Here is a 17428-nt window from a genome sequence, read left to right on the forward strand (position 1 = left end):
CCCTCAGAGGACCAGCTTTCCTTCTGCTCTTGAAATCTCACTAGGACTTAGAGCTCCTGTCTGCTCACAAAGAACAGAGAGCAGCTGCTACAGACCAGGGAGCAGGAGAGGAACAAAGCACAGGAGGCACACCAGTAAAAGGGGAAGGAGCTAGCTCTGGGTCAAGCCAGAGGATATTTTTCTGCCTATAAAGGGATAAGTGGGGCTGTGGAGGTGAATTAAGAATACGTGGAAGAGGAGGGGAGCGCCTGGGTGGCTCAGTCGGTTAGGTGTCTGCCTTTGGCTCAGGTCATGAGCCCAGGGTCCTGGGATGGAGCCCTGAGTCAGGCTCCCTGCTCAGGGAGGAGCCTGCTTCTCCCTCTCCCTCTGCTGCATCCCTTGCATGCGCTCTCGCTCTCTCTTGGTCAAACAAAATCTTAAAAAAAATAATAATAATATGTGGAAGAGGAGGAAAAATTATCTAGGACTTCATGCACATGAATGTGTGTGCCTGTGTGTGAACGTCTTTGTGAATGCCTGCCTATTGGCTCGTGTGTGTGTGAATGTGGTGTGTGGAGTGCACGCTTGTGACTGTGCCCATAGGCTTGTGTGTCTGTGTGTCACATATACGTACGTGCAGTCACAATGTGTTGTGTGCCTGGCAATACGCGTGTGTGTACTGTGTGTATATGTGTGCGCGTATGCATGCATCTATGTGGCTGACAGGAAGTTAGGGGTTGTGGTGAGTGATCCCTGGGTTGGGATCCCACCTTGAGCTCTGCACATTTGGGGTGACTATAGGAAAGGACATGATGAGTCAGTGGCCCTGGGGCCCATCTGTGCAGCAGACAGGGGGACAGCACGCACTGCAGAAAGAATAAGAGGGTAGGGAAGCCCTCCTGGATAGGCAGGGACTATTGGCAGGCGCCTCTTTGCAGATTGAAGTAGCTGGATGCTCATTGGAACCTGGTTGGAACCGGTTGCTGTGGTGATGTCTGTGGTGGGGGTGGGGGAGACGGGCCAAGCCAAGAGGTGGCGGGGAGGGGAGGAGGTAGCTCAAGGAGGTGTTAATGAAAAGCAAAGGGGAGTTGCAGACCCGTGTCAGGGCCAAAGCAGGGGGGTGACAGAAATGGCTTGTTGGCCACACAAAGGGAACAGGGGGAGGCTGGAAGGGCACAATGCCCAGAGAAGAAGCTGATGAAGCATGTTTGTAGCATGGAGACAGGAACAGGGAGGGGTGGCTGTCCGTTACCCCCAATTGCAGCTCATCTGCTGGCTGCCCACACAGAGCTTGGGGTAGGGTGGAAATGCAAATACCCCTTCTTCAGCCTCAGCAAATTCCGACCAGATTTGGGGACTTGGGGCCCATGGGTAGTGGCCACGAGGGGCTACAGTTTCCACAGCTACTGCCGAAGCTTTGGCTGGGAGCACTGGAATCCTCCAGCTGAGTTTTTTTCAGTTCTGCTCAGGGCTGGGTGAGTACACAGAGCACTACAGATGGTTAATGAGAAGGAAAATAGTGACAGCTACACGGAGCATTTGCTTAGAATTTCATAGCTTGAAAAACACATTTCCCTTCCTACGACAATATTAGGAGAGGGATAAGGTTTTTCCTTTATAAAATATTAACATTTTGCAGAACAGGAACATGGAGCTCAGAGAGGTTAAGTGACTGACTAAAGACCACAGAGCAAGTCGGTGTGTTCGTACTGGAACCCAGGTCTCCTCTCTTCAAATCCCTTGTCTTACTCTACGTCCTGCAAGGCAACCTTAAGTCTTTTGGGTACCCATTTCCCTTTCTTTCCTTTTGGCACAGATCCCATATGGCCAGCTCTTCTTAAAGGACTTTGGCAAGTGTCTTTCCCTCTCTATGTATCCAGGGTATGGGGGGGGGGGGGGGGGAAGGAAGAGTAATTAGCAAACGCTCCTCCTCTTCCATCTCCTCCGCCACCACATGCTCATCCAAATGACCCACCCAGTTCCAAGTGACCCAGCCACACAGGGCTCCCAGCCCGCTGACCCGGCGTGGCCGGCAGCTGTCCGTGGTGCTGACACGGCCTTGTCTCGAGAAGGAGGCAGGAGGCAAGAGGCTGCTCCCGTCTCCCTCAGATACACCTGACCTTCCCATCCTTCTCCAGAACTTTTATTTATTTTTTTTAAACTTTATTTATTTTAATCTATGATAGTCACACAGAGAGAGAGAGAGGCAGAGACACAGGCAGAGGGAGAAGCAGGCTCCATGCACCGGGAGCCCAACGTGGGATTCGATCCCGGGTCTCCAGGATTGTGCCCTGGGCCAAAGGCAGGCGCCAAACTGCTGCGCCACCCAGGGATCCCTCTCCAGAACTTTTAGATGCTTCCCTCCTCCATCTCCCTTATTCTCTCCTCCTCCCTCCTTCTGTCGTTTTCCTCCTTCCCCACTTTCTCTTCTTCCTCAAACCATGGACTTCCAGAGTGGAAAGATGCCTCCAGGGTTACAAGCCCAACCTCTCCCATCAGCCATTTACTAGATCTGTGTTGGTGGTAAGTTATTTAACCTCTCTCAGCCCCACTAACATTTTTTTTAAGATTTTATTTATTTATTTATTCATGAGAGACACAGAGAGAGAGAGGCAGAGACACAGGCAGAGGGAGAAGCAGGCTCCATGCAGGGAGCCCGACGTGGGACTCGATCCCAGGACCCTGGGGTCATACCCTGAGCCCAAGGCAGAGGCTCAACTGCTGAGCCACCCAGGCATCCCCCCACTAACATTTTAAAAACAGAGATTTTTAAAGTATGATTTAAGTATCATACTTAAAAAACTTAAAAATCATACTATCATAAAGTATGATTTTTTCAAGTATGATTGATACTTGAGGGGTTGCAGTGGGGATTTGTTGGAATAATGGCTCAGGAGCACCCATTCCCATATCTGGCATGCAGCAGGTGCTCACCAAGCAGAATCGCCATGATTATTTCCAGGTCATTGGCATTCTCCTCACAGTTCATCCTGAAGTTCATGCATTTTATGACAAAATGTAGTCTCCTTGGAGGCTGTTTTCTAAGTGGTGCATAGTTCTTCGTGTTAGACTAGTTTTCATTTCCTTGGAGTAGACTTTTGTTGATACTTGTATTGAAAGATTTCTTGAGCAGATCACATTTCCTTACTGAGACTGAGACATTTGCAACATGTGGGAGATAAGCCCTCCGCTCCCTGCCTGAGGAGCTGGTAAGAGGAAGGGGTGCTACGCCTGCTTGTGTGTGTCTCTGTGCTAGCACATGTGTGTCTGTTGCCACGGGGGCTCCGTGCTGTGTGTGCCCATCTTTAGGCTGGGTATTTCTGCACCACAGGAACATCTTTGTTGCATCTTTGGATCCTAGCCTCACCGAGCATGGAGACTTGCTCTGGGCTGGGGCTCACACAGTGCTTGTGAAGGTGTGTGTGTGTGTGTGTGTGTGTGTGTGTGTGTGTCCCACATGTGTATACTTGCATGTTGGTTCCTTAATATGGCCCCTGCTTCCTGCTCTCAGCTACATGCTCACCTCCCACTGGCTCACTTTACTGGGAGGCAATGCTGGTCAGCTAAGCCCTTTTTTGAACTTGTGCTCTTTTTTTCTCTTTTAAGATGTGATCCTCAAGGTGGTAGACAATAAAAAGAAAGAGGAACTGTTGTCCTACCAAATCCCCATCAAGTACCTACGTGTCTTCCACCCCTACCACTTTGAGCTGGTGAAGGTGAGTCAGGGCCCTGGACCCATGGGCCCATGTGGGCCTGAGACAGGTAGGGGGAGAACAGGTGGGAACCACCTTGATGCCCCCAGCTATTCCTTCAGAGCTTCCCATGCTCATCCTGCAGTATGACAAGTCTTGGGCCATATGAGGCTCAAGAAACCCAGCTCCTGACAGGTAGATGTGAATGATTTCCTTTTTTTTTTTTTTTGTTTTAATTTTTTTAATTTTTTTATTTATTTATGATAGGCACACAGTGAGAGAGAGAGAGGCAGAGACATAGGCAGAGGGAGAAGCAGGCTCCATGCACCGGGAGCCCGACGTGGGATTTGATCCCGGGTCTCCAGGATCAGGCCCTGGGCCAAAGGCAGGCACTAAACCACTGCGCCACCCAGGGATCCCTCCTTTTTTTTATTTTATTTTTTTGATGTGAATGATTTCCATGAGAATTGGGAATTCTCCAAATTCATCTCTGTAAAATAGCCCAATAGCATGGAATATCTTCTACATTAAATGAATACACCAGTTAAACATATTTTTCTAGGGGCGCCTAGGTGGCTCATTTGGTTAAGTATCTGCCTTAGGCTCAGGTCATGATCCCAGGGTCCTAGGATCGAGCCCCATGTTGGGCTCCCTTCTCAGCAGGGCATCTGCTTCTCCCTCCATCCCTGCTCTCACTCATGTACTCTCTCTCTCTCTCTAATAAATAAATAAAATCTTTTTTTAAAAAAAGATATTTTCTGATTTCATATGTTAAAAGTGGGAATATATCTAAAAATCAAAGAAATACAGTATTTACAGAGTACCTAGTATGTCCCAGGTCCTGAGCTAGACACCATCTCTAATCCTCAAGGTGAAGTACATTTTGCATACATAGGGCTGGAGACCCAGAGAGAGGAATCCTCTCAACATGGGTGACAGAGCAAATGAGTAGCAGAGTGGAGGGTGAGCCCGGGTCACAGTCTCCCAGGTCAGTTCTTTCTGTGCTGTCTCCACACACTGCCTTGGCAGGAGGAAGGCCCTGGAAATTTGGGACATGTGGGAGGGAAAGTGTTCCCTGGAGTGCACCCCTCTAGTAGGCAGCTGGGCATGAGCCTGAGTGAGGAGCTGCAGGTGCCTTAGTCCGCGGCCTGAGCTCCCCAGGGCAGCTCCCCCACCGACTCCCTCTCCCCAGTGCTGATTGGTGGAAGGGAGAACTCACTCTTTCAGTGCTCAAGTACTTAGTAAGTACCTACTGTGTGCTAGGCACTGGACCAGAGATGAACAGAAGCACTACTTTCCCTTCAACGTGCACTCCAGACCCCTACTGTGGTTTGGAGTAAAGAACAATGTGGTGTAGGATTGCCTGGGCTCCTATCGGGGGTCTGCCTCTTGCTAAGTATATATCCGTAGGAAGCTGCTTAACCCCCTAGGTCTGTGCTTCTCGTTGGCAAACTAGAGAGACATTGAGCATGCATTTGGTCAGTCAAATGCAACAATGGGCGTCAAGCCCCTAGCAAAGTACCTGACACATAGTGGGTGCTCACTTTGGGTTAGTTCTGTTCCTTTCTTCCCTCCCCACTTCCCATCAGGCCCTGCACCAGTCTTCTTTCCAAGCACCTCCTCAACCATGGCCTCGGGGTCTTTACCTTCCATAAGCCCCTTCCCTAAGCCTGGATGAGGTACCTGGGACAGGCAGGGACAGGAAGGCCCAGAGAGATCAGTGAGTGACTCACCTGGAAGACTCAGCACTTTAGCTGTGATTCTGCGATCATCACCCAGGCTCTCTGGCCACTTCAAAACACAGGCTTTGTTATCACACCTTCACGAAGAGAGCAGTCAGGCAGTGGTCCTTGTGAGGGTGATGAAATATTCAAATAGAAAAGGAAAGATTTATTATATTGATCTTGGAAGGGCTCGCGGGGACCATGAGCTTTAATTATCAGCTTGGAGCCCCGGTGGAGCAATGCCAAGTGATTGTCTGCAGAGGGCTGGATTTATGGCAGGGCCTGCCCCTTAGTCACTCTCCTTCTTGTGTGTCTTCTTCCCTCACCCTGTCCCCAGGCCGCCCAGTCCGGAAAAGCTGAGGAAGCCACTGCCAAGACCCACCTGTATGCGACCGTCGTTCGGAAGGGCAGCTTCTTCCCCCGCTACATCGGCAGCAACCACACAGCTCTGGAGGTTCCAAGACTGGGGTCCCGGGGGGGGGGGGAGAAGGGGAGGGGGGAAGGGGCAAGCTTTGAGCAGCCTCCAAGCCCTCCCCTTCGCCACCCCTGATTGGCCTGACTTTGTGAGGCAGAGAGGGGTATCTGGGAAAGAAACCAAGAAGGGAAAAAGCAATAGGGCTTTACAAGAATAGCCAAAATAGGGACGCCCGGGTGGCTCAGCGGTTGAGCACCTGCCTTCGGCCCAGGGTGTGACCCTGGAGTCCCAGGATCGAGTCCCAGGATCGAGTCCCAGGATCGAGTCCCGCATCGGGCTCCCTGCATGGAGCCTGCTTCTCCCTCTCCTGTGTCTCTGTGTCTCTCATGAATAAGTAAATAAGATCTTTATAAAAGGAATAACCAAAATATTTTGTGAAGAACAAGCCCTGGGATGACAGGGATAGGGATAGAGATGAAAATGAAGCCTAACCTTTCCCAGCATTTCCGGACACAGTCCTGCCCTAACGTTGCCATCTCTTGTTCTGCTTCACACACACTGTGAAGGGAGATGGAGAAGGGAGGATGGAGAAGGGGGAGCTCCCAAAGGCTTCTGTCTGCCTGAATCTCATGTGGGGGGGGAAGCCTCCACTTTGGCCCATATTCTCTTCCTGTTTTCTCTCTTGATCTAGGGCTTACCACCCTATAGCCACCTTGTATGCTAGTGTAGGTCAGCCCTGCAGGTTCCCTCTGTTCCAGTCTCCCTCCCTTTTACATTATGTCCTTTCCTGAGACCTGACAGCAACCCTCTCTCTCTCTCTCTCTCTCTCTCTCTCTCTCTCACACACACACACACACACACACACACACACACACACACACACACGAAACAAGGAAGAGTGGCCACAGCTCGACCTTGCTGTTCCCAGGCCACACCCCACAGTGAAAAGGCCATTTGCTTAAGACCCAGCAGAACCCTGGCCTGCAGGAGTCTCCACGGAGGATCCACCCCACTCCCACCCCAGCCCCCAGAATTACTGGTATAGAGTCTCTAACGCTCCACCTACCCCTTGGCCCCAGCACAGCTGTCCCCCCTTCTGGTTCTGATGGCAGACTGGAGAGCACAGTGGGAAGAGAAATTGCTTCTGTTACTTATTGGCTGTCATGAGCAAGTGGGCTTGGGCAGCTATCTCATTCACACCTGACCATTCAGCGCTGAACAGGTGTAAATTAGCCACGACCACCCACCTCTCAGAGACCTACTCTCAGCCCCTACACCTGTTGGAGTCCCTGTGAGCTCTAGGGCCTGACAGCCCTGCAGTGGACTCCCTCAGCCCAGACTCCTGGCCCCACTCAAAGTTTGAAACACCCACATCAGATCCAGTCCTTTGAATCTGGGTCAGGGATTCAGTCTCCAGGGACCCCAGTGAACCCTGAAAGGCCCTAAGCACTTAAAAAAAAAAAAGATTTTATTTATTCATAAAAGACACACAGAGAGAGGCAGAGACACAGGCAGAGGGAGAAGCAGGCTCCCTGTGGGGAAGCCCGATGTGGGATTCGATTCCAGGACCCCGGGATCACGCCCTGAGCCGAAGGAAGACGCTCAACCACTGAGCCACCCAGGTGCCTTTTCCTAAGCCCTCTTTTAAGGCCTGATCAGTTCACACGTGTGGGGAGTTGTGAGCTACCAGCTAAGATGGTCCTGGCAGAGGGGCCTAGAAGGGAGTGCGCAGGGAGGAGGAGAGAGGAGCCAGAGCAAGCCCCTAGTCCCAGGTGCCCTCTTCCCCATGAAGGTCAGAGCGAGGAGGACCAGCACAGTAACGTCCCACCCCTCAGGGTCTGAGCTGGGATCCTCAGGCCCAGAGTGGAGCGGGGACCAGCCTCGGTAACATAGTGGCCCAGCTTTTCCTGAGTGGCCCCTCAGCTGTGTTCGCAGCCCCTTCCTTCGCTGCTTGCCTTCCCAAGAGCACCCCGTAATCAGGACCCTCACCCATCCCCCAAGAGCAGCTCAAGCCCAGCCCCTCCCTGAGGCCTGGCTTCTCCTCCTCCCCTCCCAGCTGTCAGCGCTTCTGTCTCTCTCACACTCAAACACAGCCTCTCCCTGCCCGGTCCCCTACTTTTCTCCTTCATAAATGGAGCTCATTTATCCCGGAAACACACACGGAGCTCTGACTCTGTGCCAGGTGTGTCTGCTAACAGCTGGGGACATAGCAGTGACTGAGGTAGACATGGTCTCTGCCCCTCTGGAGACTTGGTTCCAGCCAGATGGACAGAACACGAAAAGAGAGAAGTTAGAGTGAACACAGGCTATGAGGAGTGCCGAGGAAGAGGTGGTCGGGGGCTAAGAGAAGGGGGTGGGCTAGTTTGGCAGGAGTGGTCACAGAAGGCTTCCCAGAGGTGGTGACGGTTAACCCTAAGGGAAGAGAGAGCCAGCCACTGAGTTGCTGGGGCGGGGGTGGGGGTGGGGAGTCTAGGCAGTGGGATCATCATGTGCAAAGACCCTGAGGCAGAAGCAAGTGAGCAGGTTGGAGGGGTGAGACGTGTGAGGCTGGAGCAAGGGAGGACTTGGGGGCCGAGGGCAGACAGGCCAACACATGCAGGCCTTGGCCCTGATGGTAACAATTGTGGAATTCATTCCAAGGGCAGTGGGAGGAGTCACTGCTGGTCTCAAGCTGGGGGATGACACGGTCTAATTCATTTTTCACGAAAGCAGTTTTTGCCATCATGTATTAAATTGCTGGGGAAAGGGGATGGGTTGGGGGGCAAAATAGAAGCAGAGGCCAGTGATGGGGTCAGAAGTAAGAGGAGCCACAGGACTCACAGTTGAGGGGTTGGGGTGAGCGCTGAGGGGTGAGTGGGAGCCCATTTGGTGGATAAGGGGTGAGGGCCAGGAGCCAGATCAGGAGTCGCTCGGGAGGGCAGTGGAGGCATATGGGGGACAGAATCCGTGTCCTACCCCTGCCTTCCCAAGGCCTAGTCAGGGCCTGAAGGAGGGCAGCTTTGAGCAGAGAAGGAAGTAAGTGAGGCAGATGGAGGCAGGGATGAGCTCATTACTGGGGAGAAAGGTGGCAGGCGGGTTGGCCTTGTCCCCGAGAGGGCTCAAAGCCACCCAAGGCTCACCTGCCTCCTCTCTTCCCCAGGTCTTTCTCCGGGGAGTCAATGAGCCCCTGGTCAACAACCGTGACCCCATGGTGGTCATTGCCAGGGTGGTTCCCAACTACAATGATTTTAAGTGAGTGGGGCCCAGGCGGGTGTGGGCAAGGAGAGGGCGGGCCCGGCAGAGGACAGAGGAGGGGAAGGGCTGTCGCTGCCACCACAGGCCCTGATTCCAGGAGCCCTAGAACCCTCCCCTCCCCAAGGCCTTTCAAACCTCCCACTGGGGTCTGAGGTTCAGGAAGTTGCCCACAGTCCCTGCCTGGGAAGGGGCGGCTCAGAACTCCCTGCAGGAGGTCCTCAGCCCTCCACACCTGCTTCCCGTCCCACAGTCCCCCCTCCTACTCCAGCGCAGGACCAAGGCTCCAGCCAATGGTTTTTCCCAAAGAAGGCAGCCTGTGGGTCCGCTCAGAACTTCATGACCTTTAGCCCCACCTGTGAGTCCTCTCCCTCACCCTCCTGAGGTCTCCTGGCCCCAGCCAAACTCGTGCCCCTCCTCCCCAGACCACCTTTGGGGGTTTGGTGGATTTGCCGTCCTCAGGAAGGGTATTTGGGCTAGCGTGGCCCCTGAGGGTCACACAGCGTGGGGAGTCCCCCGGTGCACATGGGCCCTGTGTGACAGCTCCATTTCCTGGGGATCAGCTGTCTGCCTCTGTCACTTCCTCTGACTCTTCTGGCCCAACAGGACTGCGCCACACCATCTGTTGACCTGTGAACACTCCTTGCTTATTGAAGGAATGAAGCTGATACACTCCCTCCCAGCCCTCTTAAGAGCTAGGCACATGGCCACACGCTTGCTCGCTCGCTCGCTTACTTGCTCACACACACACCCTGGACCCTGCCCCTGCAGCCTCCAGGTCCCCCTTGACCTAAACTAGAACTGCCACCACCAGGGTGGGTCATTCCGGCAAGGACTTCCAATGGCAGGGCTTTTTAAAGATGGGGCCTCTGGGGCAGTCAGATGTGGCCAGGCCACAGCGAGTCACGCCTTGGGCCGGTGATCAGAGGACCAGGGTCCATCACCTGTCCTGGTGTCCAGAGCCCTGCGCCCTCCTGCAGGCCTGAGCCACCCGCGGCACTTGTGGGCTGACCGTCTCCTTGCCTCCCCAGGGTCAACCAGATAAAGCAGGACGAAGCTTCCGTGGGGCTGCCCATCACCCGCCTCTCCTTCCCTAACCCATCCATGATGCGCTTCGACGTTCCTCGGGGCAGCCAGAACGGGTGCCCTCAGGTACGGTCCCCCCTTCCCCCCCTCCCCGTGCACCTCCAGTGTCCCACCCACGTGTCTATTCATTGGCTCCCTCGCTGGGCTATTCCCCTGACCCCTAAGGGGTTTACTGTGTCCCCAGAGCCAAGCCTCCTGTGCTGTGGAGGAGCTGCCCTCAGGGCGCCCTTGGTCCAGGGAAGAAGAAGGCCTCACGCACATGAAAGGGTCACACGCCCACACAGGTAGTGGGTGACCTAGTAACAAACCAGGAGGGACTGTCAGGCCTGTAAAAGGCAGAGGAGAGAAGGACAAATGATGTCTGAAGCCGCTGATAGGAGGTCCCTAGAGTACGCACATTCGCAGAGACAGGAGGTAGAAGGGTGCTCGCCAGGGACTGGGGGGGGGGGGGCTGTTATTGTTTCATAGGTACAGAGTTTCCTGTTTGGGCTGGTGAGAACGTTCTAGAAATTGATAGTGGTGATGGTTAGACAATATTGTGAATTTACTTAATGCCACTGAATTGTGCACCTAAAGACGGCTAAAACGGGACAGTTTATGTTGTCTGCATTTTGCCACAACAAAAAATAAATTTTAATTCGAGGCAAGAGGGACGTGAAGCCTGGCTGATTGGAGCGGGTATCCAGACACAAGACTCTTGAGTGTTTAATAGGGGAGGGATTGTGCAGGGCGATAGGGAACAAGAGCACGGGAGTGGAGCTGGGGTGCACAGGACAAGACAGATGCATGTTCAGGGCCGGAGGGGAGAGTGAGTGGTGTGTCTGAATACGTGGCGGAGGGGTGTGCAGACTGCGGCTGGGTACCAGGGAGTGGCCGGGTCCGTCTCTTCCCATAGTCTCTACTTCAGCTGGAGTTTGCCCCACATGATGGTCCCCACATTCCTAGAAGCCTTAAAGAAGACAGGGGTGCCTGGGAAGTCCTTCCTGTTGTCTGCCCACCACTCTTCATGTCTGGCATGGCAAATACAGAATGAGGCACCCCTTTGGAGCCCCCTTCATTTAAAGGCAAGGACATTTGAAGGCTCAAATATGGACAAGAATGATGGTGGCAGGGAGGGGTAGGACGAAGGGGGACCCCGGGGATAGAGGCTTCAAACCCAAACCAATCCTCGGCCTGATTTCCCCAGAGTCCTCTCACACATGGCCCTGCATTTGCCCAGAAAATTATGAACCAATCAGCAGGCAATCCCGAGGGGCAGGAGGCCTGGCTGCTGTAATGAGGGAGCCCCCTCCCCGCCCCGGGCCCTCTCCGGCTGCCTTTGCTGCCCCACCAGTCTGTGTAGCGGAGGGGCCCCTAGGTCCCAAGACCTGCCTCCAGGGCCTCCCGCATGTGGGGGATGGAGGCCAGGGGCCCTGGGACACCAGGACACTTGTCGAAGTTCATGAGGCCACATGGCATTCGGGCAGGTTGAGAACTCACAGAGGTGCGGGCGGCGAGGACCGGGCAGGCTTGCTGGCGGGGGGCAGGTGGGGGTGGGTGCCAGCCAGCAGCTTTCACGCTGCCCTTCCACTTTCCCTTCCTGCGCCTCCATCGCCTCACCTGACTTCAGGGGCGGTGGCTGGGCCAGGTAGTGTCCGGGGCCACCTGCCCCCTGACACCTTGAGCTGCTGTGACCTCCTCCCCACCCTGCCCACATGCCCGAGCCCTGCAGCGGCGATTTGAGGGCCTGGTGCACCTGGGTTTGCCTCTTGCTCTTGACTTGTGAGCTGCGTGGCCTTTGGTCCCTCCAGTCCCGGAGTCCTACCCTTACTGGGCTGTCAGCTGCGCTCTAAAGGGCTCAGGTGCGCACAGCGTGGGGGGTGGGGGTGGGGGCTTAGGGGCTCCTCCCCTGTCGGAGCTGCTCCTCCCCCAGTGTTAGATGCCCCCTGAGACCACAAGTAACAGACACCTCAGGGACGAGTTCCCACGAGGTTTGCCGTCACGCTGGGCACGGGGCCCTAGGCAGGCAGCTGCCGGAATTGGTGGATGTACCATGTCAGCGGTGTCCCCAGGACCTGCTCCCGACACCCCTGAATTGCCACCTGCAGCTGGCTAACAGCTCTTGGAAGCAAAATGTTAGGGCACCCCATCCAGGCAGGGCCAGGACCCGCGAGGGAGCCCCTCCCCTCTGCACCTGCACCTGCACCTGCGGCTTTCCTGAAGGCCCGGGACACTCCCCTCTTGTCTCATGGGCCAGAATTGGGTCATGTATGCTCCTCTCAGCCAATTACGGGGGGTGTGGCATCACCGTGGGGTCTCTGAGTGACAGGTGTGGGGAAGGGGTGGGCCACCGGCCGAAGCAGGTCATCTGGGACGGAGGAGAGTGGCCCTTAGGGTCAGCTTCACGCCCCTGGAGGCCTGGTGATGAAGGCACCACAGTCAGTGAAGGGACGGTTGGGCCGCAGGGCCCAAAATGGGGCGGGACTCAGCAATTCCTCCCCCCTTGCACCCTGCACCTTTGCGGGGGCCATTGCCCGACAGGCTGCCCCCGTTGGCCTGCCCTCCCTGCAGAGCTGAGGCAGAGTTCCTGGCCGATGGGGAGGAAGCAGAGGAGAAAGAAGTTGCCCACCGTCCTCCCCTAACTCAGCTCCCACGCCCGTGGGCACCCAGGCTCTCAGGGGGCCCCTGTCGCGGGCCTCGTCTCTCGCATGGACCACAGGAGTGGCCTCCGCTCAGGCCCTTCCCCTGGACCCCTGGCTGACAGGACGCAGCCCTGGCGGGCAGTCACGGCTCCCAGGCCTACCGGCCCAGCCCCACAGGCTTCAGTGGCCTCCGCTCAGGCCCTTCCCCTGGACCCCTGGCTGACAGGACGCAGCCCTGGCGGGCAGTCACGGCTCCCAGGCCTACCGGCCCAGCCCCACAGGCTTCCGGCAGGTGCACTGGGTGCCCAGGTGTCCACATACATGCTGTCCTCTCTGGTCTCGCTGCACCCAGCCTAGAATGGCCCCTCCCTCGGATCCCCCCCCCACCAGCCAGGAGTCCTTGCTTTCTCCTCCAACATCCCAGCTCCCACCACCCATACTTCCTTAGACCTCTGCATGGATCATAGGAGTGTGTGTGTGTGTGTGTGTGTGTGTGTGTGTGTGTCCGTGTCCCATCACCTAGGAAGATGGTGAGCTCCAGAGGGGACAGGGTCTGACTCTAGCTCCCCGAGATGCCCCGCAGCACTCCTAAGGTATAGAGCATGGAGACGCCCCCAGGCGCCTCGGCTGAGTTCAGCTGAGCTTTCACCTTGGTGGCCAAGCAGGTGTCCAGAGCCAGGGTGTCCTAGTTCCCTCGAGGTCCCCCAGCCTCAGCCTCTCCCCAGGATGCGCAGAGCCGGCTGTGGTAGGTGTGGGTGTGGATGCGGGGGCCCAGGGGAAATGCGAGGAGGCCTGTAGGGCCGTAGCCTTCACGTAATGAAGGCTCTGCCCCAGGGAAGGCGGGTCTGCCTCAGTGGCCAGGGGTTAATGGCTTTGCTGAAGATCACAGCGGAGGGTTAATCACATTCCTTAATTCTACAGCCCGCCATGGCCTTGCCCATTAGCGTCTGTGGTCAGTGGCTTCCCCGCCACACACCCTGCCCCCACCCCGCCACACACACATGCCACCAACACCTTCCCCGGGGCCCTGGCATCAGACTGCAAAGGAGGCTTAACCTGGAGTCCTTGCCGCTCCCCCTCCCTCCCTCCCTGCACACGCAAGAGAAGCCGCCCCTCTCTCCCCAGGTGGAGGTCCCAAGGGATCTCTCTTGGAGGAGGACTCCTGGGAACCCATTCAGGGAAAGACCTGTCCTTACTGAGCAGTCAGACACTATTTCTTGCTTAGTCGACTCCATTTGGACACATTAACAGGCCCCAGAGAGGACAGCCAGCAGCCATTAAATGTCCCCCTTCCAGGGTGGGAGCAAGGGATGGGGGCAGAAGAGGACTGAGTGCCCCAGGGCCTGGCAGATGGTCCGGGCTACAGGGAGGCCCCTGAGGCTCCCAAGAGAATGGGGCAGCTCTGGGATGGGCATGGTTTGGGGATCAGTCCTGAAAGACCATTCCCAAGCCCCACAGAACCTGGAAGCAGCTTCTTTAGCCTGGCCTGGTGGCCCCGTGTTTGTCCCTGAGCTCCCTCCAGAGCCCATTCTCAGGAACAGTCCGGTCACCCCAGTCACAGTCCCTGTGTTCAGGACCCCTAGCCCCAAAGTGACTGCAGCCCATGTCCTCAGGGGCAGGGGCCTAGGCAGACACAGCTGAGCCTTGGGCTGGGCCTCAGAGAACCAGAGCGGACACATTAGTGTGACAGGCAGGAGGGCCTGCCACCGCGGCGGGGGCGGGGGCGGGGGCGGGTGGACCCACACTGATATTTCAAGATCCTGCATCAATAACTCTCCAAGCCAGTGCATTTGTGCTGACCTTTCTGAGCAATGACGGGTTCCCGCAGGGGAGCGGGAGGTGGCAGCGGCCTCCACTGTCACTGACAGCCCCTGGCTGGGGACAAGGCGAGGCAGCCTCGGGGGGAGTCTGCACCAACGACCCCAGCCCCTCCCTGTGTGGGGACCATGCAGGGCAGCCTGCTGTGCTCCATCCCCCTTGTCCCACCTTCCAGCCTTTGCAGAGGCCTCCTCCCCCTGGAGTCCCGCCTTATTCCAGGCATCCTCCAGCCCTGCCATGCTTGGAACCACCACCACCTCTGTTTTCCCAGCCAGAAGACCTCCCTCCTCCCCTTTGCCCTCCCACGTCTTGCTTCAGAGCCGTCCTCTGGTCCTGCTTCCTGCAAGACAGCTTCTGTGACCACCGTCGGGAATGTCCCATGCAGCCCCCTTATTTGGGGCTCTAGTCAATGCCGTCTTGTTTCACTGTGTAAATATGACTCACGCCCGTGCCCCAGCTGGGGCCTGGTGTGCTATCAAATCCCCCAAATCCCCAAGGCCTGCGTTGCCAATGCACCAAGGCTCAGGCATCTGAAGAGCCTCTGCAACCCATGTGGGGCAGAGGGGGGCTGGGCCCAAGGGTGGAGTTCATGTCTCCTTTGGCGTCTATGACACCACCAGCCATGGGTGTGAGTGGGCGCAACTCTTTAGGAAAACAGTTTACCCACGAGTAGTCAAGTGCCTTAAAAGGCACATCCTTGAACTCAGCATTCCCATTTTGGGTACGCAGGAAATGATTTGAGACACAGAAATACATGTCAAAGAATATGCAATGCAGTGTTACTGTAGGGCCACGTGGGAAGGGGGAAACCAGGGCACCTGGACGTGACAAAATATCCTCTGGCTACTGAGATCATGGATGCCAAGTATTATTTGTGACTCTGGATATGCTTAGATTTTCACAGTAAATGAAAAGCATAGGATGTTAGGATGACAATTAAGTACAGAATAGGCTTAGGAAAAAACTAGAAAGATACACACAGCCTGGGGCACTTGGGTGGCTCAGTGGTTGAGCGTCTGCTTTTGACTCAGGGCGTGACCCCGGGGTCCTGGGATGGAGTCCCACATCGGGCTCTTGCGGAGAGCCTGCTTCTCCCTCTGCCTACGTCTCTGCCTCTCTCTCTGTGTGTCTCATGAATAAATAAATAAAAATCTTAAAAAAAAAAAAGAAACATACAGCCTTAGGACAGTTGTCTTTAGTGTAGGAATCTACGGTGTTTGGGGGGAGGGTTGTTTGTTTTTGTTTTAAGTAGGCTCCACACTCAGTGCAGAGCCCAACTTAGGGCTTGAACTTGTGACTCTGAGACCAAGACCTGAATTGAGATCAACAACCAGATGATTTACTGGCTCAGCCACCCAGGCACCCCTGGGGTTTTTCTTTTTAATCCTTCTACTTCTCCATATTTTCCAAAATTCATTCATTACACGTCTGTTGCCTTTATAATTGGGACGAACGTTTGTGATGTGTGTAGACACACCCGTATGGCTATATCTGGACATCCCTCCATTTGGGAGAACCCATGGCCCTGCCACTGACTCCCACTATCTTTCAGCTGTCCAAGCCTGGGGGACCCCCTGAGCTGCCCTCGTGGAATCAGTCCTTCCTCTTCCAAGGTCGAGATGGAGCCACCAACTTCTCAGAAGACACAGCCCTGGTGCTGGAATACTACTCCTCGACTTCCAGTGAGTGCCCCTTGGTGCCGGGGTAGCCGTGCATCAGGACCTGAGGACCAGGGGGTGCTCAGACCACCTGCCTCCGCCCCCTGCAGGGACGCCCCACTGCATGCAGACAGGTGGAGGAGCGCCTGCCGGGCGCCAGTTTCCCCTCCAAGCTGTGAGCCCTGAGGGATCTATCCCTCCGTCCTCACTGACGGGCACATGGGGAGGGGGTAGTCGTGTGATAAAAATGCACGGATCTAACATGGGAATAGGACTCATGTGTCCTGCCCATGCCAAAGGACAAGGGAGCCAGGCAGGCGCTCCACCACGGAGAGAGTAAGGCCCCCAAGGGCAGAGATGGGGGAGATCCACGTACAACCTAGAAACACCAAATATGTGGAGAGCTGGCCTTGAATTCAGGGAGCCCTAAGAGCAGAGGAGGAGGCTACTTGGGCAGGGCAAGGCCAGGAGGCAGGGAAGTGAGGCGCGGGAGAACGGGATGTTAGGAACCAGAGGATCGAGCGCCTGCTGGAGCCTCCAACACGGGGCCCGGGGGCCTGGGCTGGGGTTCTGGTCGGAGTCCCAGCTGGTCCTCCCCGCAGTGAAAGGCGGTGAGCCCTGGACCCTCAGCAAGCCCCTGGGCGTCTCCGTGTTGCCACTGAAGAGCCGTTTGTACCGCAAGATGCTGGCAGGGAAAGGTCTGAGTGGGCTTCGTGTGGAGAGGCTCCCCATCACTGTGAGTGCCCCCAGCAGAGCCCATGCCGGTGCCTGCTCCCGCCCCACCCCACCCTGTTCCACCTTGCCCCACTAACACCAGTGAATCTAGCTTCTCCGGCAGCTTCCCCCGGGGCCCCTACCACGGAAGCCGACCACTTTCGAGTGTAAGGAGTTCCCCAAGCTCCTGCCCCAGCGACAGGAAGAGAAGCACAGGGAGGCCCCACCGGACGGTGGCAAGAGTACAGGCCTGGGTTTAAATCCTGACTTGCCTTAGGTCTCACTGTGCAACCTGGGGCAAGTTTCTTAGACTTTCTGAACCTCAGGGTGCCCACTTCTAAAACGGGATCAACATGCCTTTATAGGATCTCTCTGTAGGATAAGAGAGCCAAGAGCCCAGGCTCTAGAGCCTGACTGTCTGGGTCCAAATTCTGGTTCCACCTCTCATTAGATTATATGACTGCGGGAAAAATTAAAGTCCTGGTGGCTC

The 17428-nt window shown here is 55.7% G+C and overlaps 1 protein-coding gene across 6 annotated transcripts in view; it reads left to right on the forward strand.

The window, feature by feature from the left end:
• CCDC33 (coiled-coil domain containing 33) overlaps positions 1 to 17428 on the forward strand; it is an 88696-nt gene that overhangs the window by 20073 nt on the left and 51195 nt on the right. For all 6 annotated transcript variants that reach the window (XR_005381871.1, XM_038580959.1, XM_038580958.1 and 3 more), the window contains exons 4-9: positions 3586 to 3695; positions 5733 to 5849; positions 8950 to 9041; positions 10073 to 10193; positions 16119 to 16248; positions 16827 to 16960. Coding sequence is in view for 5 of the 6 variants with exons in the window: in XM_038580959.1 (XP_038436887.1) it covers positions 3586 to 3695; positions 5733 to 5849; positions 8950 to 9041; positions 10073 to 10193; positions 16119 to 16248; positions 16827 to 16960 (704 nt within the window). In the remaining variant the exon portion in view is untranslated. The remainder of the gene's footprint in view (positions 1 to 3585; positions 3696 to 5732; positions 5850 to 8949; positions 9042 to 10072; positions 10194 to 16118; positions 16249 to 16826; positions 16961 to 17428) is intronic.

This window comes from Canis lupus, chromosome 30 (genome assembly GCF_011100685.1).
Source record: "Canis lupus familiaris isolate Mischka breed German Shepherd chromosome 30, alternate assembly UU_Cfam_GSD_1.0, whole genome shotgun sequence".
Lineage (NCBI taxonomy): Eukaryota > Metazoa > Chordata > Mammalia > Carnivora > Canidae > Canis > Canis lupus.